At 44.5% G+C, this 23756-nt stretch overlaps 1 protein-coding gene across 1 annotated transcript in view; it reads right to left on the reverse strand.

Moving 5' to 3' along the window:
* Positions 1 to 867: 867 nt before the first annotated feature.
* GLIS3 (GLIS family zinc finger 3) overlaps positions 868 to 23756 on the reverse strand; it is a 239075-nt gene continuing 216186 nt past the window's right edge. Inside the window, exons 9-11 of the mRNA XM_064176613.1 lie at positions 18241 to 18422; positions 2999 to 3181; positions 868 to 1274 (exon numbers count right to left, since the gene is read on the reverse strand). Of these exons, the coding sequence (XP_064032683.1) occupies positions 1138 to 1274; positions 2999 to 3181; positions 18241 to 18422 (502 nt within the window). The 3' untranslated portion in view covers positions 868 to 1137. The remainder of the gene's footprint in view (positions 1275 to 2998; positions 3182 to 18240; positions 18423 to 23756) is intronic.

The raw sequence follows: 23756 nt of genomic DNA on the forward strand, positions 1-23756 counted from the left end.
CTTGCACCACGGACCACATTCAAGGACCAAAGCCTGACATTGACTATAAAAGTCAAACCTGCCAAACTAGTTCAGTTTATGCCTCCAAGTAACCAAAGAGCAGACAGCAAATGTGTTATGGAAATGAAAAAATTTAGAGCAACAAACACTTAACTGAATCAGTACAGACCACTTTTTTAAAAAAAATGTAGAATTTAAGGAGAATCTTTTCTATAGATTATTTAAACTTCCCACAGAGTAGCATAACTCATACAGCAAGAAAGCTCTAAAATATAATTAAAAATCAACAGAAAGTTAAAATCTACTTATTCTTATCTAGGCACTGTGCTTAATACAGATAAAGTTCATGTACCTTTGCATGTAGTGCATTTAATGCTCCTTTTTCTTCTCAAAAAGTGAGAAGGATAAAGGTCAGAAGGAATATTGGAAAAATAGCAATAGCTGTATTGTATGGCTTAAAATATAGAAAGAAGGACAAGACATTTAAACTGAAACCTGCGAGAAAATCCAGTACCAGTGAACCCTGGCTCCAAAAAGAAGCCACACTTAATGCCTCCAGTGGGTAGTAGCTGGATGTATGTCTGATTTCTCTCCCTTTTTGATGATGGTGTGTGCTTAACTGTGGAAGCATCACATGCGAATGGGTTGTGCAAAAAGCTGTGTTTGTAGTACACTCTGGTTTTACTTCTTCTCCTTTTGTTGGTGGTTTTTTTTTTTTCAAAAGAAGGATTTTTTTTTTAAAGCTGTGTTCTTCAGTAAGTCCACCCATTCAGCTTGAAAAGATTATAGCCAACAAGCGGTTTTATTCAGCCTGTGAATTCCCTTTGAGAAATTAAAGAGAAGAACAAACAAAAAAGTAGAGCTGCAGTGCCACTGGTGAAAGGAAACAATTGCTAAGGTTTTGGCAACGCTTTGCTTTCTCTCCAAACATTCTGCTTCTCAGTTGACTGCTTGATTACAGGATGAATGTTCAGTGACTGTTTTTTTCCTCTCCATTATGCATGTATATTAACTCATATCCCCATACATACATAGCAGTTTTATGGAGAGAGCAACTTTTGTAGAGAAATATCAGAAGATCAAGATGAAATGTAACTAGTTCTTGTAATTAGTACTTGTAACAAGATATATATTACTTTAGCCTTCAGTGTAGACAGAAGGGAGCTGGCTAGAACAACAATCCACTGCATTCACTTGCAGAAAACTGCTGTCCTCTGGCATGGCGTGAGCTGAATCACCAAAGATACCTGTAGACCCTGCTGGAAAGTCATAAACTGAGGGGGGAAAAAAAAATTAATCAGGATAACTGCATCATCTCCTAATACTTACACAAAGAACTTGAAATGATGTTAAACCAAATGGACAAACAAAACAAACATGCAGACGTATCTATGAAATTATTTAATAATTATGTAATTTACTGCTTATAAAGGAAAGAATTTCAGTTCTGCCAGAGTTGAGACTGAAGAACAGCAGATTTCATCACAACTGCCACTTGCTAGTTGTGCCCATTTAATGGGTAATAAAAGTGTGATAATTAAACAAAAAACATAACAACAACTTAATGCTTCCCTATCAAATTTCATCATACCAAAGATATAATAAAAGGCTATAAAATACTGTAAAACTAATTTGCTGTAAGGCAGACACTGGCACATGGTCATAGCAATCACAACAGTTACTGTGTACAGAAAACCTCCTGTCTTTTAGATGCCATCTTCACATGCTGTGAGATAACTCTTTCAAATTACAGGTGAATGGTATTTTCATAGAATCATAAAATCAATCATGTTGGAAGACACCTGCAAGATCATCCAGTCCAACCTAGCACCCAGCACTGTCCAATCAACTAGACCATGGCACTAAGTGCCTCATCCAGGCTTTTCTTCAACACCTCCAGGGACAGCGACTCCACCACCTCTCTGGGCAGCCCATTCCAATGCCAATCACTCTCTCTATGAAAAACTTCCTCCTAACATCCAGCCTAGACCTACCCCGGCACAACTTGAGACTGTGTCCCCTTGTTCTGTTGCTGGTTGCCTGGCAGAAGAGACCAACCCCCACTTGGCTACAACCTCCCTTCAGGTAGTTGTAGACAGCAATGAGGTCCCCCCTGAGCCTCCTCTGCTCCAGGCTAAACAGGCCCAGCTCCCTCAGCCTCTCCTCATAGGGTTTGTGTTCCAGGCCCCTCACCAGCTTTGTTACACTTCTCTGGACATGTTCCAGCACCTCAACATCTCTCTGGAATTGAGGGGCCCAGAACTGGACACAGCACTCAAGATGTGGCCTGACCAGTGTGGAGTACAGGGGAAGAATAACCTCCCATGTCCTACTGGCCACACTGTTCCTGACCCAGGCCAGGGTTGCATGCACTTTTTAGTGCATGAAAGACCAAGGGGAAAAGAAATTTCAAAGCACAATGAAGGCTGATTGAAATAATTCTATGTGGATGTACAATAAAAGCTTGAGCACTAATTGTGCTTAGGTTATAAGATTAGGCCTCCTGTCTTGTGCTGATCCTCCACAGAGATATCTTTCATCCTTCCAGAGCAACATGCAAGACTCTTATGCACTTTTTAGCAGAGACTAAGTCAGGTGTTCTTGTTGTGGAAATGTGAATAAATCACATTCAAGACTGAGAGAAATAAAAAATGAATACAGCAAAATCAGTGGTCTGAATGATCTTAGGTCCCTGTCACAGTACTTAGAGCAGAGTGACTGTGCAAATATTACACAGGGCTCAATTAATGGTATTTCAAAGCAAACGTAGTGACCGTATGACCCCTAGTGCAGTCTGCATACAGACCAAACGTCACTGTGACCCACAGTGACTGGCTTCCAATGCCAAAAAATCCAGAACAACCTGAAAATCTTCACCTTTCAGTGAAAAGTCCATCATGGGAGGTCCCAGGGAGGTCCCAGTCACACAGACCAAGCAGATCTGTCAGAGTTCACAAAACGTACACAGCCATCCACAAAGTCCCCTTCTGTCACTTACCTGTAACACCAGAATGAGCTGAAAATGTTCGGTGGAAAATACCCAGTCCTGCTTGACCTGCTGATGTGGGAATTAAGCAGTCTTCAAAAGGAGGAACCATACTGCAAGGAACACCATGTTGTAGGTTCTTCTGAGTGTCAGCATGATGTGGAGGGCAGAAGGACTGAAGCTGCCCATAAACACCTGCAATAAGGTCGAGAAAGTGGTTAGTGAAAAGTCCTTGACTGAGATACACGGGATAGAATGTGGAAACATGGTTGTGAGAATGATAAAACCTTGCCTGCAATAGCACCAGGACTTCAATTATTTTCTACCAACAAAGCAGCTTTGATATTAAGCTAAGACTTACTCCAGTTGCTACTAGTTCTAACCATCCGCTTAATGGATATCATGGTTCCAGCTTCTGAGAGGCACTGACTGAGAGGCAGAACCTGAAAACTGCCAGAAGTCTCTCTCTCTGCTCCGTAGTCCTGCTGCCTGAGCTGGCACTTTCCAGATTTCACACTGGGCTGTTGCCTGAGAAATCTAAGAAAATGCTTGATTCAAAACAAACTAAGACTACCCAAGTAAGATCTGCATAAAATCCTTAGGGCTGTCACTGATGCCAAGACAGCTGGCTGATAGTGGGGACAGGCACATAAGACTCAGACGGGCTGATGATGATCTACATGGCCTGCAGATCCTAAGTAGAGGCTGAGTGTCTAACCCACGCAGCAGTAGCAGTGCACACGCAGAGGAGAACTGAGCCTGACTCGGGAAGGGAGCAGACTCAGAGGAGAACTGAGCCTGACTCGGGAAGGGAGCAGACACAGAGGAGAACTGAGCCTGACTCGGGAAGGGAGCAGACACAGAGGAGAACTGAGCCTGACTCGGGAAGGGAGCAGACACAGAGGAGAGCTGAGCCTGACTCGGGAAGGGAGCAGACTCAGAGGAGAGCTGAGCCTGACTCGGGAAGGGAGCACACTCAGAGGAGAACTGAGCCTGGCTCGGGAAGGGAGCAGACTCAGAGGAGAGCTGAGCCTGACTCGGGAGGGGAGCACACTCAGAGGAGAACTGAGCCTGACTCGGGAAGGGAGCAGACACAGAGGAGAGCTGAGCCTGACTCGGGAAGGGAGCAGACTCAGAGGAGAGCTGAGCCTGACTCGGGAAGGGAGCACACTCAGAGGAGAACTGAGCCTGGCTCGGGAAGGGAGCAGACTCAGAGGAGAACTGAGCCTGGCTCGGGAAGGGAGCAGACACAGAGAACTGAGCCTGGCTCGGGAAGGGAGCAGACACAGAGGAGAACTGAGCCTGACTCGGGAAGGGAGCAGACACAGAGGAGAGCTGAGCCTGACTCGGGAAGGGAGCAGACACAGAGGAGAACTGAGCCTGACTCGGGAAGGGAGCAGACACAGAGGAGAACTGAGCCTGACTCGGGAAGGGAGCAGACTCAGAGGAGAACTGAGCCTGGCTCGGGAAGGGAGCAGTACCGAGGCTAGCTCCGCCGAAACGCGCTCTTTTCCGAAGCCCTCGTGAAGTTTTTTTCTCCACTTTGCGGCTCTCTCGACCGGAGAAACCCAGCAGGGCCCAGGGAGCGGCAGGTGCGAGGAGCGGGGTGCCGTGCCGCAGCGGGCGCGCTGGAGGGGGAGGCAGAGGGGCGGCGCCTGGCGAGCGGGCGACTGGAACGGGGAGCGGCAGCGGCGCCGAAGCTTCGCTCGGTAGGAGAGCAGTGTCGGGGCCAGTCTGCTCTTCTGAGCACAGCCGCAGCGAGACGGGGAGAAAAGACAGCGCCACACCCGAACCAGCTACCATCGGTACCTCGAAGGAAGGGAGACTTGGTGCAAACTCGGTCAAAGGCTCACAATACTTGTAAAACGGAGGGCACCCAAACAGAGCTCACCCGAAGGCATGCAGACGTCCAGGCAACAGGCTGTGAGGAGTGTTGGAGCCTGGCACTCGAAGTCGAGGGTGGCAGAAGCAGTGGCTGCATTAGGTGTGAGCAGATTAATAGTCTGCTTAACCTAGTGGCTGAACTGAAGGGCGAAGTGGAAATGCTGAAAGGGAATGTGGAAGAGAGCCGGACCTACAGCACCATGCTCTGCAGTCCCCCTCACCAGAGGGAGATGAACCAAGAAACGAGAAGGGAGGCAGGTGCCTGCCAGAAGGGACAGGGGAAAACCCTTCCAGCCATCCTCACCTCCTCAGTTGCCCTTGCACAACAGATGCAGGGCACTAGAGGTTGAGGGTGAGGTGGTTTTGGAGGAGGCAGAAGCATCACCGTCTGGGGAGGTGACTGAAGTAAATGAGTTTCCCCCTTGCATCAGAGCCAGTACCCAAAAGAAAAAGAGGAGGGTAATTGTTATTGGTGACTCCCTTCTGAAGGGAACAGAGGGCTCCATATACCGGCCAGACCCCTCCCTGCTGCCTCCCTGGGGCCCGGGTCAGGGATGTTACCAGGAGGCTGCCTACAGCAGTGCAGCCCTCTGATTACTGTCCCTTGTTAGTTATACAGGCAGGGAATGATGAGGTTGATAACAGAGGGCTAAAAGCTATCAAAAGGGACTTCAAGGCACTGGGGAAAGCAGTTGAGGGAGCAGGGGCACAGGTAGTGCTTTCATCTATACCCTTAGTCACAGGTTGGAATGCAGAGAGGAATAGGAAATCGTACCTGATTAACAGGTGGCTCAGAGGCTGGTGCCACCAGCAGCATTTGGGATTCTTTGATCTTGGGGAACTTTATATGGCTCTGGTTCTGCAAGCAACAGATGGAGTACAACTGACTCAGAGGGGGAGAAGGACCCTGGCACATGAGCTGGCTGGGCTTGTTGAGAGGGCTTTAAACTAGACAGTTTAAAGGGGTTAAACGAGACAGTAATAGAGACAAATAGAAGGAGGCTGAGGGTGGTAGGCCAGAGAGAGAAGTAGAACCAGCAGCCCAGCTGAAGTGTATGTATACTGATGCACACAGTATGGGTAACGATGTTGCTGCCATCACAGAAACGTGGTGGGATGACTCACACAACTGGAGTGCTGTAATCAATGGCTACAGACTCTTCAGGAGAGACAGGCAAGGGAGAAGGGGTGGAGGAGTGGCTCTGTATATTAGAGATGCTCTGGATGTTGTGGAGGCAGAGATTAAGGATAATCAAGTTGAGTCCCTATGGGTGAGAATTAAGGGGAAGGCCAAAAGGGCTGACATCCTGGTAGGAGTCTGTTATAGACCACCCAACCAGGAAGAAGAGGTTGATTTATTACTCTTTAAGCAACTGGAGGCTGCCAGACATCTGCTGGGACTTCAACACTGCAGAGAAGAGGCAGTCTAGAAGGTTCCTAGAGTGTATGGAGGACAACTTCCTATCCCAGCTGTTACGTGAGCCTACCAAGGGTGCAGCGCTGCTTGACCTGCTGCTCACAAATAGAGAGGGGCTGGTAGGGGATGTGGTGGTTGGAGGCTGCCTGGGGTCCAGTGACCATGAAATTATAGAGTTTTCAATCCATGGAGAAACCAGGAGGGGCATCAACAGAACCTCCACCCTGGATATCCGAAGGGCAGACTTTGGCTTATTTAAGGAACTAACTCAGAAAGTTCCTTGGGAAAGAGCCCTTAGAAACAAAGGGGTCCAGGAAGATTGGACCTACTTCAAGAAAGAACTCCTGAAGGCACAGGAGCTGACGAGGGAGGCAGCCAGACTGGATGGGCAGGGAGCTGCTGAAGGAATTAAAGATAAAAAAGAGAGTGTATTGTCTTTGGAAAAGAGGGGAGGTGTCCCAGGAAGAGCTCAGGGATGTTGCTAAGTCTTGTAGGAAAAAAATTAGAGAGGCAAAAGCCAATTTAGAACTTAGGCTGGCCTCTGCCAGGATGGGGAAAAGGCAGAGGTGCTTAACACCTTCTTTGCCTCAGTCTTCAATAGTGGGACAGGTTGTCTCCAGGACAAGTGGACTCCTGAATTGGCAGATGGAGGCAGGGACCAGTATAGTCCCCCTGTAATGCACGAGGAAGAAGTAAGGAACCTGCTGAGACACTTGGATCCTCGCAAGTCCATGGAACAGGATAGGATTCACCCTAGGGTGCTGAGAGAGCTGGCAGCTGAGCTGTCCAAGCCACTCTCCATTATTTATCAACATCCCTGGCTCACTGGAGAGGTCTCCAAAGACTGGAAGCTGCAAATGTGATACCCATCCACAAGAAGGGCCAGAAGGAGGAACTGGAAAACTACAGAGCTGTCAGCCTGACTTCAGTGCCAGGCAGGGCATGGAACAGGTCATCTTGAGTGCCATTGCAAAGCACCTACAGGATGGCCAAGGGATCAGGCCCATCCAGCATGGGTTTAGGAAGGGCAGGTCCTGTCTCACCAACCTGATCTCCTTTTATGCTCAGGTTCCCTGCCTGGTGAATGTGGGGCAGGCTGTGGATGTAGTCTCCCTGGACTTCAGCAAAGCCTTTGACGCTGTCTGCCACAACAAACTTCTGGCCAAGCTGGCAGCTCATGGCTTAGACAGATTCACTTTGTGATGGATCAAGAACTGGCTGGATGACAGAGCCCAGAGAGTGGTGGTGAATGGTGCCACATCCAGTTGGCAGCTCTCACTAGTGGTGTTCCCCAAAGATCAGTGCTGGGTCCAGTCCTGTTCAATATCTTTATAGCTGATCTGGATGAGGGGATTGAGTCCATCATCAGCAACTTTGCAGATGACACCTAGCTAGGAGCACATGTTGATGTGTTGGAAAGTAGGAGGCCCTGTGGAGGGGCCTGGACAGGCTGGATGGGAGGGCAGAGGCCAATGGGATGAGATTTAACAAGGCCAAGTGCAGGGTTCTGCACTTTGGCCACAACAACCCCAAGCAGTGCTACAGGCTGGGGACAGAGTGGCTGGAGAGCAGCCAGGAGGAAAGGGACCTGGGGGTACTGATAGATAGTAAGCTGAAGATGAGGCAGCAGTGTGCCCAGGTGGCCAAGAGAGCCAATGGCATCCTGGCCTGCATCAGGAACAGTGTGGCCAGTAGGACATGGGAGGTTATTCTTCCCCTGTACTCAGCACTGGTACTGTGTCCAGTTCTGGGCCCCTCAGTTCAAGAGAGATGTTGAGGTGCTGGAAGGAGTCCAGAGAAGGGCAACAAAGCTGGTGAGGGGCCTGGAGCACAAATCCTATGAGGAGAGGTTGAGGGAGCTGGGCCTGTTTAGCCTGGAGCAGAGGAGGCTCAGGGGCGACCTCATTGCTGTCTACAACTACCTGAAGGGAGGTTGTAGCCAGGTGGGGGTTGGTCTCTTCTCCCAGGCAACCAGCAACAGAACAAGGGGACACAGTCTCAAGTTGTGATTGGAGAGGTATAGGCTGGATGTTAGGAGGAAGTTCTTCACAGAGAGAGTGACTGGCATTGGAATGGGCTGCCCAGAGAGGTGGTGGAGTCGCTGTCCCTGGAGGTGTTGAAGAAAAGCCTGGATGAGGCACTTAGTGCCATGGTCTAGTTGATTGGACAGTGCTGGGTGCTAGGTTGGACTGGATGATCTTGCAGGTCTCTTCCATCCTGGTTGATTCTATGATTGATTTTATGATTGAACTGAAATCACTGTGTTCTCACTGGGGGTTTTGTTCTTAAGTTGGTGTTTTTTTAATTCCTTAGGTAGTATTTGAGAGAGACATAAAAGCATAGAGTAAATAACCCAAACCATGCCTTTCAGTTGCATTTAGCAAAAAGGGGAAAAGAGACTGCATTACCTCTAAGGTGTTACACAGAAATTGTGGTCCTTGATTGCCCAAAAATAGGCCCAAGCATGACAGTCTTTGAAGATTTTATTGATAAACAGCTCATTGCCTAACAGCTGGTGTGTTATTTTCTTGATGAAGAATGTGTTGTGATAAGTCATACAAAAAAGCCACAGTCAAAAAACGGACCCCTTACCTCAGAAAGCATCTGAAGGATTTATCTGTCTTCAGTTTAATACAGAGACATTACAATACACAGAAAAAACTGACTTGCAGGGCTGTCTCCTCCTTCCAGTCTAGGTAACCAATACTCACATGACAGTCTTTTCAGCTGAATTTCCCTTCAGTATTGAAAAAACAATGTCAAGAAATAACAACAAACCCTTTCCTAAACCCTTAAAATATCAACATCAGGAAGAAGAGAAGAGCGGAGAGGAGAGAGGAGAGGAGTATGCAACTCTTACGTCAGATACTGGATTCCAATAATGACTTTAAATGACTCTCTTCTCCTTAAGCATCCTTTTATTCGCCTTTAGATGTTATAAAAAAGGAGAATCCTGTGTGGTCTGGTATAGGAGATCCTGCTCTGGCAGGGGGACTGGACTAGATGATCTTTCAAGGTCACTTCCATTCCCTGACGTTCTGTGATTCTATGAAACCTTGTTACTTTTCAGTGATTACAAATGTTCACAGATCTGACTTTTAAGAGCATTTAGTATTAGAAGATAATTAGGAAATCTAATCTAGAGAGTTACAAGGATAGTCAGCTCAAATTCATCCTTGCACGTGTTCAAGAATTAGTCTTAGCACTTTCTGTACTGTTTAGTTAGGAAAGCATATTTATACCATACACTCAGCTCTCATGCAAGGCATTTACCAGTGTCCAGGAGCAGTAAAGAAGCATGTGTAGCAAGCAAACTAGCTGACAGGATCGAAACTCCATCTCCCTCCTTAAAGATAATGGGATGCTCAGATCAGCAGCATATGACAAAGGGCCTCCAGGTACCATGTAACGGTTCAGAAAGGAGAATAGAAGATTAAAAGAAGAGAAGATCCTTTTATGGGAAACATGAAACATGGAATTGCAGCCTATCAATATTTGAGAGGGGCATGTCTAAATATTTGCTGTATTATGCAGAATCATAGAATGGTTTTGGTCGATAAAAACCTCTAAGGTCCTTGAGTGCAACCATTAGCACAAGACCATCATGGTCCTTAGGCAGTGTCCTGAAGTGCTATGTCCACAAGTTTCTTGAGCTCTTCCAGGGATGGTGACTTCACCATTTCCCTGGGCAACCTATTCCAACACCTAACCACTCTTTCAGTAATGGAATTTTTCCTAATATCCAATCTAAACCTCCCCAGGCACTATTTCAGGCCATTTCCTCTTGTTCTATCAACTGGCAGCAGGGAGGAGATACCAACCTTCACCTCACTATAAACTCCTTTCAGGCAGTTTACTTTCAGTTGCTCCTCTTCTCCAGACTGAGCAACGCAGCTCCTTCAGCCTCTCCTCATAAGATTTGTTCTTTAGACCCTTCACCAGCTTTTTTGCCCTTCTCTGGACATGCTTCAACAATTCATTGTCCTTCCTGTAGTGAGGGTCCCAAAACTGAACACAATATTTGAGCTTTGGTCTTACTAGATCTGGGTTCAAGGGCATGATCACTTACCAATTGCTGCTAGCCATGCTATTCCTGACATAAGCCGGGATGCTTCTGGCCTCCTTAACCACCCGAGCACACTGCTAGCCCATGTTTGGTTATCTGTGAACCAGCACTCCCAGTTCCTTCTCTGCCATGCACTTTCCAGCCACTCTGCTCCACGCCTGTGGTATTGCATAGGGTTGGTGTGATCCAAGTGCAGGATCCAGAACTTGGCCTTCTTAAACCTCATACAATTGACCTCAGCCCATTGCTTCAGCTTGTCCGGATCTCTCTGCAAAGCCTTGCTAGCATAAAGCAGATTGACACCCTAATTTAGTGCCATCTGCAGACTTACTGAGAGTGCACTCAGTTCCCTCACCCAGATCATTAATAAAGACATGAAAGACAACTGGCTCCAATACTCTTACTTAGGGATCACCACTGGCCACCAAATGAATTTAATTCCATTCACCACCACTCTTATGGGTCTGGCCAACTAGCCAGTTTTTAACCCAGTGAAGAAGCATCCATGCACCCGAGCCATGGCTAACCAGTCTCTCCAGGAGGATGCTGTAGGAAACAGTGTCAAAGGTTCCACTGAACTCCAGATAAACAATATCCACAGTCTTTCTTTCATCCACTAAGTGGGTCACCTTGTTCAGATCAGATCAGTCCAGTCAAGCAGGGTCTGCCCTTCATGAACCCACGCAGACTGACAGCTGAACATAACAATTTGCATGTTAATTCATTACTAGTAATCAGAATAATCAGAAGTGTTCACATGGGGCATCTAGTTTTAAATAATTAATTTTAAAAGTATTAAAAAAAATATTGTTACAGTTACACACACCAACCTGAAGAAACTTTACCATCTCAAATCCTTCTACAGGTTTCTATGCTTAGAAATGTGTCACGTACAAAAGGCACAGGGACTACCTTTTTCTGCATTGCAGCTATGAGCCATTCTCATTAACATTCCTATGGAAGTGTGCACATGGGACCTCTGCTTGCTAAAGCAACTCTGAGGGTTCATGTATGGATAATGCAATTCACAAATAATCAGAATGGAGAGAGGAGAAGGGTGCAGTGGAAAACATGCACTATCACTTTGTATGATATAACTAATTTCTGCCAAGTGGGAGGAAGAAGGCAGGGTTTAGGAGTTTCATGAGGTTAATTATTTTCCCTTTTTGTGGTCTCCATGAGGAAACATGCAAATGTTGACATGTCTAAGACGTGCTTGGATTGAAACAGAAAACTCAGTGTTTAAAAGCATCAGAGTAGGCCAGGTACAGACCAGAAAATTCAGCCTGAACCTGCACCTCGGAATTCAGATCCTGTGGGGTGGTCTGGGTAACAATGGTGTGGGAAACATAGTCTTTGTGTTTTATTTAATAGTCTTGCAGTACACTTCTGTGTACACACAATGAGATAAATGCCTAATTTGCACACACATAACTAGGTTAGATCAGGCACATAGGAAAGAAGTCCAAAAAAAAAAAAAGTTGGTGTTGTGTCTGAAAACTTGCAAGAAAAGAGTATTTTGGCTTCACATAAGGAAAAACAAATTAGAAGCATTTTTTTCCCCACAACAGGCAGAATTTGCAGGCTCTTTGCATATTCTAGGAGCTGACACATTTCATTGTCTTTTGCAGGAGTTAGGGGCACTTTGTGGTTCTGTCTGGAAATTGTTTTCAATTTTTTTTTTTTTCTTTTAAGGATTAACTGCAACAAAACTGCAAACAAGACTGCAAAGCATGTTAGAAAATTCATGACCCACCAATCCTTAATTGTTCAGTCCTGACATTTAATAATCAGCTGCGGAAGAATAAAATAAAAGGAAAGAAAATCACCATCCAAAACTTGATGTAGATGCTACACAGCTATTGACTGGTTTTACCTCCTTTATTAATGCTTTAAAAATCAAAGTTCCTCTCAACCAGCCATAGGACACACTGGTGAGCTGACTGTTAGTTTATGGATTCACAGGTACACATATTGCATTGGGTTGGAAGGCACCTCAAAGGTCACCTTGTCCAAAAGTCCCTGCAGTGAGAGGGACATCTTCAACTAGATCAGGCTGCCCAGTTACCAAAACAACTACTCCAGTCTACAGTAGAATGAGCCAGCTGGCAAGACCCTTGAAGGCAGACACTGAAATATCCTATCCCATAGCTCTGCAGTCATTCTCTGTTTGTGCCTTTCTCACAGCATCCTGTTCCTGATGCAGAACAATCTGGCAGTAACTGACTATTGCTAACTGAAGTCTGGCAGAAAAACTACTTAACTTGAGGATGAGCTATTGTGAGTCACATCCTCTGTGTCTGCTCACTCCTCACATCAGCTGAAGACTACTACCTAGGCTCCCTAGGGAGGTGATTGAATCTCCACCCCTGGAGGTGTTTAAAAGACATAGATGTCGTGCTAAGTGACATGGTTTAGCACCAGACGTGATAGCAGTTGGACCTGATGATCTTAGAGGTCTCTTGCAACTGAAACTGCTCTATGACCCACTGATACAATAACCACTATTTGGTAGGAAAAGTACCCACAAAAGTGCACAAAGCCTTTTCATTAACTATCATGATAAACTTTCAAAACTTTTTTTTAAGATGCAAAGAGAGGACAGAAAAAAAATTCATATTTTCTAGATTTGTATTCCTTTTGGGATTGTTGCAAATACCCATCTTATAAAATGGAGAGCTATAAACAGGAAAGAGCAGAGATTGTTTTCTCCTTTTCAGTTATTTGGCACTATTCTAAAAGCCTTTGTCCACATCTGCACTGCACCAGGTCACAGTGCAGAGGTTGTTGAACTGATGCCCACACATGATGCAGCCAGCTCTCCTAACTGGTACCAGGAGTTCTTCCCTTTATTCACCTGGTGCCATGGCCAACATAATCTACACTACTGCTGAATGTAGGATAACAACTATATGCAATCCATGCCCTACACAGATTGTTTGAGATTACCTGTTAGAGAACCAGCTGCAGCATCAGTTGTCTGTGTTTTCATCAACAAAAAAGGAAAACAGGTTGGCTAATGAAATTCCAGGAGCTGAAACTTTCTGCTCAGGGCTACACTCTCGATTGCATTAAATTGTTCTCTTATAAAACTATTTAAAAGGTGCACATACAGAGAGTTATGTCAGCTACATTTCTTTGAGTCAGTAGACAACAGCCAACATCCATGATGTCAAGACAGAATAAGGAGTTAACATGATTGTTTCATTGTGAAGCATCTTAAAATATGATAAACAGCTGTATAGTGCAAGAATCTCTTCTATGTGCAAGAAGCTCTTCTTCTTCGTCACATACAGAGCCTTGCTGTGAGAGATACTGTGCATGCGAAAATCCCAGGTACACAGATCATCTGAAATTCACAACTCAAATAACAGTCCAGATAAGTTAGTAACAGAGTACTGATCTCTTTCAACTGAAGTGGATGAAGATTTTGTTACAGATACATAAAGAATGACTGTGGCAGTTATCATGTTCACAGAGCAAGAAGTTTCTGATGGGCACTTATTTTCTCTTCAGGGAGCTCCCTGACTGACACTAAAAAGAAGATATTCTTTTCTCAATAAAATCATGAGAATTGCCACTAAAAATATATACATCTCAGGTATGTAAAAATAGTGTTCATATGCCCTATATTTCCACAGTGCCCCAATAAGTGAATTATACAAACATCAAGTAATCACTTGGCACTGTCTGAGCATGAAGAACAAAAGGAAATGAAAGAGTAAGACAGAAATACAAGCCACGTACTGTTCTGCCACTGACTCAGAAATGTGAAAAACTATAAATGTTTCTATTTATTTAAATCTGATTATTTTTCAATAAGAGAGAACTGCTACTACCAGAGCTATCTGTATAGATACACTAGTATAGCTAACTCATATCAGCTAACAACGTTTCGCATGGTGTTTTTTTTCCTTTTTCCATTACTCACTCAGCACTGGTCACCAGCTTATCTAAGGAGCTAAGCTGGCACAATTCTTAAAGGACAGTCAAATTTCTAGTGCAAAAAATGGTCACAGTACCAGAAGCATCTAAAATCAAGATGGCTATGTCCATGTACAAAGGAGCTTTACCTCACTTTATACTACAAGCACAAGAAGCTCGCTCACTGCAAAGAAATTTCTGTTGCTGTTCTTTCCTATCTTATGCATCTCTTCTGACTGGTCAAAGAATAATGACTTATTTATGCAACTGCCTATATGCTGTGGATGCTTGTGTATTCCACTACTTCTGACTGAGATCCCTGTATTTTTTCTTAGATGAAAAGACTCACCAGGTCCTGGGCCAATTGTTGACAATTTCCAGGACCAGTATTACCTTCTATTCTGTCTACAAACATGTAGTACAATGGTGTACAAGAGCATCCAGCTGGGAACTTGTCACTCCAATCTCTGGTTCAAAACAGTTTCAGATTTTCTACCTCTGGTAATTCAATAAAAGATATTACATTCTAATGAAAAGAAAAGAAGAGCTTCCTTTCTGCAGCTCAGTCAGTTATCTAACCAAACGTTTCATACAGCAAAGGAAATTTCGAAGTTGACAAGAGGAAGGAAAGGGAATATTTAGTCCTATTATATAATATTAACCAAGACAATAAAAAGACTGTGTATCTGATGCTGAAAATCACTCAGAACAAATAATGACATCTGAACTGCAGACAATGTTCTTCCAAGAAAAAGCATTTTCACAATACAAGTAACTATTAGATATAAAAGGCTTGTCAGTCTTGCATCTCCTACACCACTTCTTTCTAAAAAAAATCTCTTGAGATCTCCATGAGCTTTTAAGATGCTCAGGATTTCAGTAAGGGACTCTGATTAGAATTTGTTTTCTTCCAAAAGCTTTTGGGCAATGAAACCCTTTCTTTGTCAGTACAGCAAATTTAAATGGAGTTGACAAGTTTCAGGCTACACATGGAGACAAAAATGTCACCATTGTTCAGTAGCAGGCTGAGCTGAAGTGGTTATACCTGCGGTACTTTAAATTTTGAAAAGACAGGTTATGAACTGCAGGAGACAGAAACCAACAGAGCTTCCCACAGACACTTTCTCTATCAGATAGTCCAGGCTGGTGAGGTAACTCCATGGTGTTTTTCTACGTTATAATGATGTGACCAAGGAAGACAGCAATCTTCCTATTGCTGCTGGGGAAGCATGACCATGAACTCTTGAAATTTTTGCTTTTGAGAGGGAGAGTTCAGGCAAGCCTTTCAGGCACAAAGGACAAAAAAAACCTTTCAGTGCAGCACACAGGAGTGAGGTAACTGTGCTCAAGTTGGAAGAAGTACATTTTGACAGAATATCTCTCACAACAAGAATAGGTTAATCAGTCTCTGAAAGAACATATAGTACCTCACTGTGACTATTGTATTGCAATGCATTATAGCTTTCAACAACAACAACAAAAACCTCACCCCAAATCATAAACTATAATTCATCTCACATTGTCTTTCTTCTAGTTTTAAGTGCAGAAGTCTTTGCAACTGCAACTTTAAGTTGCACTCTACATGGGGTTGTTTAGCCTGGAGAAGAGGATGCTCAGGGGTGACCTCATTGATGTCTACAACTACCTGAAGGGACATTGTAGCCAGGTGGGGGTTGGCCTCTTCTCCCAGGCAACCAATAACAGAACAAGGGGACACAGTCTCAAATTGTGCCAAGGGAAAGTATAGGCTGGATGTTAGGAGGAAGTTCCTGACAGAGAAAGTGATTGGCATTGGAATGGGCTGCCCAGGGAGGTGGTGGAGGCACCGTCCGTGGAGGTGTTCAAGAAAAGCCTGGATGAGGCACTTAGTGACATGGTCTAGTTGATTGGACAGGGTTGGGTGCTAGGTTGGACTGGATGATCTTGGAGGTCTCTTCCAACCTGGTTGATGCTATGATTCTATGATTCTATATAGTTGCTGTCAGCAACATATGTTTTCAACGTAGTTCTCCTAAGACAGTGCAGCAAACACAGTAATGATAACATAAGACTAAGTAAGGTAAGGCTTTAAGATTCAAGCCCCTGAAGTTACCCAATTTTTGGCCCTCTCAGAAGACAGCATTAAGCCCTCTCTTAAACTTGGATGTGGAATGAAGCTTCAGTCCAAATGTGACAATTGCCCAGATGAAGGTTTCTGTTTGGCCTTCTTTTTATAATGGTTTGAATTACATTTGTCTTTTGTCCTTTTAAGTCCTCACTGGACTGTAGGAGGGCGAGATGGGCACACAGTAGCTTTGATCTGACTTGCCCTAAAGAGAAGATGCCCAAACAGACAGGGAGCTGCTCCAGCCAGTGCAAGTTCAGTGTAGAGCAGTAACTAACCTGAAATGATCTGTGAGCTTGTGGGAGGCAGGATTCTTTGAAAACTGCTCAACTTTTGAGCAACTGGCTGTGATTCCAGCTTCTACACTTACTGAAGCTCCCTTGACCATGAGAGGAAGAGGATGATAAAGCCATTTTCTAACCTAAAGGTAATTTTTTGTTCCAGGCAGGCAGACAGACCTTAGTATCTTCACACATTTCTGGAAGATGAGGCCAAAATGTTCAGAAAGAAACCAGGAATTGAGTAAAGTGTACTGAACAGTGGAAATACAAAGGCTTACGTGATCCCTTCATGTCCCATATAGTAGGGAATGGGAGCTAGGAGTGCTGGTAGGAGTATGAGTCAGCAATGTGCCCTTGTGGCCAAGAAGACCAACAGTGCATTAGGAAGAGTGGGGCCAGCAGGTCAAGGGAGATTCTCATCCCCCTTTACTCTGCCCTGGTGAGCCCATACCTGGAATATTGTGTCCACTTCTGGGCTTCCCAGCGACAGTAAACTACTGGAAAGAGTCCAAGGGAGGACTACAGAGATAATTAAGGACTGGAGCATCTCTTTTCTAAGGAGAACCTGTGAGACCTGGGGCTCTTCAGGCTTTGAGAAGAGAAGACTGAGAGGAGACCTTATAAATGCATATAAATATCTAAAAGGCAGATGTCATGAGGACTGAGCTGAGCTCTTTTCCGAGGTGGACAGTGAAAGGACAAGGGGCAATGCATAGACACTAGAACACAGGAAGTTTCACTTGAATTAAAGAGAAACATCTTTACTGTGAGGGTGACAGAGCAATGCCCAGAGAGGTTGTAGAGTCTTTCTCTGAATACTTTCAAAATCCATCTAGATGCATTCCTGTGCAACCTGGCCTCCAAGAGTCCTTTTCAACCCCTACCATTCTATGACTCTATGAATTAACTGAACCTGCTCTGGCATGTCTTCACATTGGTCATATGATAATGAACAGTATATTAACAGATTTCATCCTAGATTATTTGTGAAATTTTGATCAGAGAACAGAGAAAGCCAACAATAACTGTTTACATCCATTGGTAAATGTCACGCTATAGTACAAAATCCCCAGCTCCTGCAAGAAAAGCACCTAGATCAGATCCTGCTCACATGTGGTCTAGAACAATAAGAAGAACATAATAGTACTGACTCCTTCCTTTCTGCCCATCACATTCTTGAACTTTGGGAGATGCCTCAGTGTCCCATCTCAACCCTCTGTCTGCACAGACTGCTTCCATCAGTAGAAGAAAATAAAACATGCCTCTGAAGTCAGGAGGGAACATAGTATAACATTAGAAAATCAAAAGCAGAGGCCATCAAAGAATTATTATTTGCAGGTCTGTTTCAACAACAGCTCTGAATATCAGTCTGAGGAGAACCTGTAACTACACAGTAAGATGATTAACAATCAGCTAAGATCTCCAAGGAAGTCTGACGGCAGGGTCCTGAAGGCTACTTCCCAGAGTCTTTCAAAAGGAAAAGTGCCTTAAAAATACCAGCCCCAGCCCTTGAATCACTTAAGTAGAAGACAAAGAGCAGTGTCAAGCAACTTTATTGATGAAGATTCTTCTTCTTACCTTGGATGTGGAGGTTATTTGGCTGAAAAGAAGGGTTTTCTGATGGCTGGTATGTCTTTAGAGGCATTTCTGCAGGCTGCTGAAGGTGGAGAGGTTGTGGAGTTCGTCTTTGTGTCATGTGATGTGGAACTGAAATTTTCTGGGGGTTGATGTGGTGAGGAGAAGGAGCCAGAGCAGCAAATCTAGAAGTTTGGAAACAGAAAATTTGAGAAACTTCCAAATCCTCAATAGACAAGAGTTAAATATTGTTTCTACTTTACTCAGAGACCTGTAATCTTTAGCCATTTGCATAGATACAGACTTCCAAAATACCAGTGTGCAGCCCAGAAACACAGACAATATGTTTTCAAATGGTGACATATCATTAGGTTACACAACTGGAAAATCAAAAGGCTGGATTTCCCACTTATCATAGAACACTCCTTTGCATTTCTGTGGGAGGTTTTAAGTTTTAATGGGAGGAGATTCACAGTATTCACAGTATTATTAGGATTGGAAGAGACCTCACAGATCATCAAGTCCAACCCTTTACCACAGAGATCAAGGCTAGACCATGGCACCAAGTGCCACGTCCAACCTTGCCTTGAACAGCCCCAGGGACGGTGACTCCACCACCTCCCCAGGCAGCCCATTCCAGTGTCCAATGACTCTCTCAGTGAAGAACTTTCTCCTCACCTCCAGCCTAAATCTCCCCTGGCACAGCCTGAGGCTGTGTCCTCTTGTTCTGGTGCTGGCCACCTAAGAGAGCAACCTCCTCCTGGCCACAACCTCCCCTCAGGTAGTTGTAGACAGCAATAAGGTCACCCCTGAGCCTCCTCTTCTCCAGGCTAAACAATCCCAGCTCCCTCATCCTCTCCTCGTAGGGCTTGTGCTCAAGGCCTCTCACCAGCCTCGTTGCCCTTCTCTGGACACGCTCAAGCATCTCAATGTCCCTCCTAAACTGGGGGGCCCAGAACTGGACACAGTACTCAAGGTGTGATCTAACCAGTGCAGAGTACAGGGGCAGAATGACCTCCCTGCTCCTGCTGACCACACCACTCCTGATGCAGGCCAGGATGCCACTGGCTCTCTTGGCCACCTGGGCACACTGCTGGCTCATGTTCAGGCAGGTATCAATCAGCATCCCCAGATCCCTTTCTGTTTGGCTGCTCTCCAGCCACTCTGACCCTAGCCTGCATCTCTGCATGGGGTTGTTGTGGCCTGATTTCTGAGGTATTGCCAGCTGTCTCATGGTAAGGCTTTATATAAGCTGTGTCTGCCAACCAATTGCTGCCCTTCCTCACTGGAAGTGAGTGGTCCTTTCTGGTCACTTGACACTGAGGAATTAAGAGTTCAGGTTCCAGAAATCTGAAGATTTCTAGACACAGAATTCCTGGGAAATAAACAATCTGAAGTCAATATAATATTGTATAAAGGAAACTGTCAAATAGCTTCCAATTGGGCAGAGTCTGACCACACTGAAACGTTAGTCTGGACTCAAAGTATAAACCTACAAGCCTAGCAGAGGAAGACAGCCACCCAGACTGAAGTTGGTAGTGCAGCTGACACATAGGTTCATCACTTCAATGCTGTGTATCGCACAAGTCTCTCACTACTGTCACAAATCTGTCACTGCTCCAAGTCTGCCACTATTACAAGGATACACACTACTCTGAGGATTTTATGTGAAGGTTTTACAGACTTTGTAAGTCAACATTTTTCTAAATTTGCATAAAGTTGCATACCCCAAGGTACACTTCAAATTGATGCTACTTTTTAAAGAAGTATCTAATTAATAAATGAAAGATCAACCTGGGCTCAGGAATTGCTCAAGGCCACTGTCTCATCCATCAGAGGAGAACTGCTAAGACCAACCAGAGAGTCAGGATATTTCTGCAAGAGGATGAGTGAAAACTCAGGTAGTTTTCACATACAGATCAGCCTCTCTTTCCATTCCTAAAAGCAAGCTGTAAGTCTGTGTGAAGGAAGAGCACCCACCTACCCTTCTCTGTGGTAAATGTGCTCAGTAGCTGCTGCTAGAAGGGAACAGTGCTTGCACTTAACATAGTCTGACAGGAGCCTAAAGTGTGGGTTTGGTCCCTTGTTACAGAATCACAGAATTAACCAAGTTAGAAAAGATCTTCAAGATCATCAAGTCCAAACTAAGCCTAACCCTGCTAATTAACTAAATCATGGCACTATATGCCTCACCCAGTCTCCTTTTAAGCACCTCTAGGGATAGTGAATCCACCACCACCCCAGGCAGTTCATACCAATGGCAAATCACTCTTTCTACAAAGAACTTCTTCCTAACATCCAGCCTAAACCTGCTCTGGCACAGTCTGAGACTGTGTCCTCTTATTCTGTCACTGGGTACCTGGTAGAAGAGACCAACCCCTTCCTGGATACAACCTCCTTTCAGGTAGTTGTAGAGAGCAATAAAGTCAAGGTAGACGATATCCATAGCCTTCCCCACATCCACCAGGTGGGACACCTAGTCATAAGAAGAGGTCTCCTGTTCTCCTGAGATTGGACCTCACTATATTAGATGAAGTTTTTTTAATGTAGCAATAAATAAAGTTTTCCCTACAGAAAGGCAAGGAAGCTGTAATCTCACCTTGAGTACAGCAGATGGTGCAACTGTGGTAGTGGCACTACAGAACATAGAATCATAGAATCAAACAGGTTGGAAGAGACCTCCAAGATCATCCAGTCCAACCTAGCACCCAGCCCTGTCCAATTAACTAGACATTGGCACTAAGTGCCTCATCCAGTGTTTTCTTGAACACCTCCAGGGACGGTGCCTCCACCACCTCCCTGGGCAGCCCATTCCAATGCCAATCACTCTCTCTGTCAGGAACTTCCTCCTAACATCCAGCCTATACTTCCCATGTTACAACTTGCCTTGTTCTGTTGCTGGTTGCCTGGGAGAAGAGACCAACCTCCACCTGGCTACAGTCTCCCTTCAGGTAGTTGTAGACAGCAATGAGGTCCCCCTTGAGCCTCCTCTTCTCCAGGCTAAACAACCCCAGCTCCCTCAGCCTCTCCTCACAGGGTTTGTGTTCCAGGCCTCTCACCAGCTTTGTTGCCCTTCTCTGGACACATTCCAGCAACACAACATCTGTTTTGAATTGAGGGGCCAAGAACTGGACACAGAATGTGTCTGGACGAGATCATCATACAGGTTGTAACTGCACTTAAATCCAAGACACCTGAGGACTTTTACTCTGCAGTTCAGAATCAGTACCTGCCACACAGTATCTGTGTGATTTTTTCACTTACCATCCTTCTGGAACATGCACGAATTACAATTGAAGTATATAAAAGTGTCAAGATGAACTTGGGATGATTTACTTTCTATTCAGGTTTCTTTGAGAGTTGTGGGTTTTGTGGTGATTTAACTTCATAAACACACCTGCTGCTTCAGATATGCCATATAAATAGAGGGAATAAAGACATCACCGATAAGTCACTGCCTCTTTAAGGTGTCAGATATTTCATTGTTCCAGGTAACTGATGCAGTGTAGACTTAAAGATATACTGAGAGGAATGAGAATAAAGCCATGTATCTGTTTCACAATAACATTAGGGAATAATAATAATAATAATAATAAAAATCAATAGCATTTTGTGACAAAAATGGTATATATTTTTTAAACAGGCTGCACCTGCCTGGTTCTATGTCCCCTGGGTATAAAATGGAGGAATGTTTTCCACAGCACTGGCAGAGAGAGCCTGTTATTTGCTGTCACAAACTAAATTCAATGCAAAGGTGTTCTATTATTGCTCTTGTTTTAAAAATCATGGATTGTTATCTTCTGGGTTCTGAAAATTAATTTGTGATGAGCGGTTCCTGAAACCAGTTTTAACCAGCCACAACAGGGATAAAAAGCCCTTTTTTTCAAAAAGAGGATTTTTTTTTGAGAAGTGAAAAATGCAGTTTTGCAGATTTCACACCTGATTTAACATAAAAAAAAAACCAACCCTCCCAGTAATCATGCACTACTTTGTATGGCTAGCCAGGAACCCTTTTTAGTAGACTTTAGTAGTGTTCATAATGATTTATGAGCTACTTCATGAATTTCTGTCTCATTCATACAGGCAACTGTAGTTATCTACTTCTAATTCCCTTCTGCCTAACAAAAGACAAAGTGTGACTTGTCTCAGTCCAAATTTGTCACTGAATAAATCATAACAAGTTACTGGGGAAACTGCATACTTAATTTTGCTTCTGAAACAACCAGGACCAGCTTGCAACCCCTCAGAAAATGCCACCAAGGACTACAGCGAAGCCCTGAAACTGATGCAACCCGGAATCAGCCAGGTTTACAGAAAGCTGCCCTCTCCTACACCTGCTGGACACAAAATCAGAGCAGGAAATGTTTCTGGAGCTATCAGGTAGCTTACTCTTTTGCAATAGTAGCTAGGGAATGTCGTGCTGGGCAATGACTAGATCTGGTCGTAAGCAAGACAGACATTGATAAAATTAATTAATACAGCACATATATAGTAGGTTTATAATCACCAGAACTGGTCAGAGCTGTGTGGAAAGAAGATTTTACTCTAGCATTTGTTTCTTCTACAAGGTGTTTCTTATATAGAATTTCAAGTGTTTTGAGACTCCTTGATTAAGGATCTGGCTGTGCTGAATTGTGTGGGCATCAAAGGGCTGAATGGGTTAATTTGTAGGTGCAGAAAATACTGAAAATGGAGTGGTACAGATTTTTTTGTTTTGGTTAGAATTCCCACCAAGCAGCACTGCCACTGCAATTCAAGGCCATTGAGATAGGTATTATAATTGTGATATCAAGTGGTCGCTCTTCAAGCTGATTGGAAAGATGGTAAGCAAGAGAATTACCACTCAAGCTCTGCCCAACCTGAGGCTTTTTTATGGTGCTCCCTTTTTCCCACGGAACTGTGAAAGACTCATCACCTCAGAACCCATCTTGGCTGCTATTCTATTAGGCTCATGGTCTTTCCATTGATCTCACACTCCCAGACTCAAGCTCATGGAAGTACATGACTGGCCCAGCAATACTGGACTTTGTGCTCAAACACTCAGGAATCTCTCAGTGGGCTTCTCCCACTTTCACTGCTTCAAGCCTTCAAGACTTGTCACCTGCATCCACTTCACAGAGCTCTCTGTAGCTAAGTAGAGTGAAGCAGTCAGCTCCTCTTCTTAAGTGGAGAAGAGAGAGAGAGGAAAATTTGCCAAAGACTGGAGACAATTCCATGTCTCTCGTGCATATCAGTCTCATCAGTGACCCATTTGTCTCAATGGCTGCCTCACTTCCCTAACTTCTGAAAGAGAACAGCAAGTATGAGCTGCAAGAAGAGGCTCAATTTTCCTTCCCTCTTTTTCAAGAGACTAGGAAAAGGACAGCAGAAAGGACATAAGAAAGAGACTCAAATCTTCATTCTCTTCTGTCCTCTTCTCCTATTTCTTGAAACCTCACCCTAAAGAGGTGAGTAGCACAGGAAGGATGGCAGACTGGCATTTTGGGGGCAGAACTGGGGAATGATTGAAAACAGACAGG

The sequence above is a fragment of the Pogoniulus pusillus genome, chromosome Z (genome assembly GCF_015220805.1).
Source record: "Pogoniulus pusillus isolate bPogPus1 chromosome Z, bPogPus1.pri, whole genome shotgun sequence".
NCBI lineage: Eukaryota > Metazoa > Chordata > Aves > Piciformes > Lybiidae > Pogoniulus > Pogoniulus pusillus.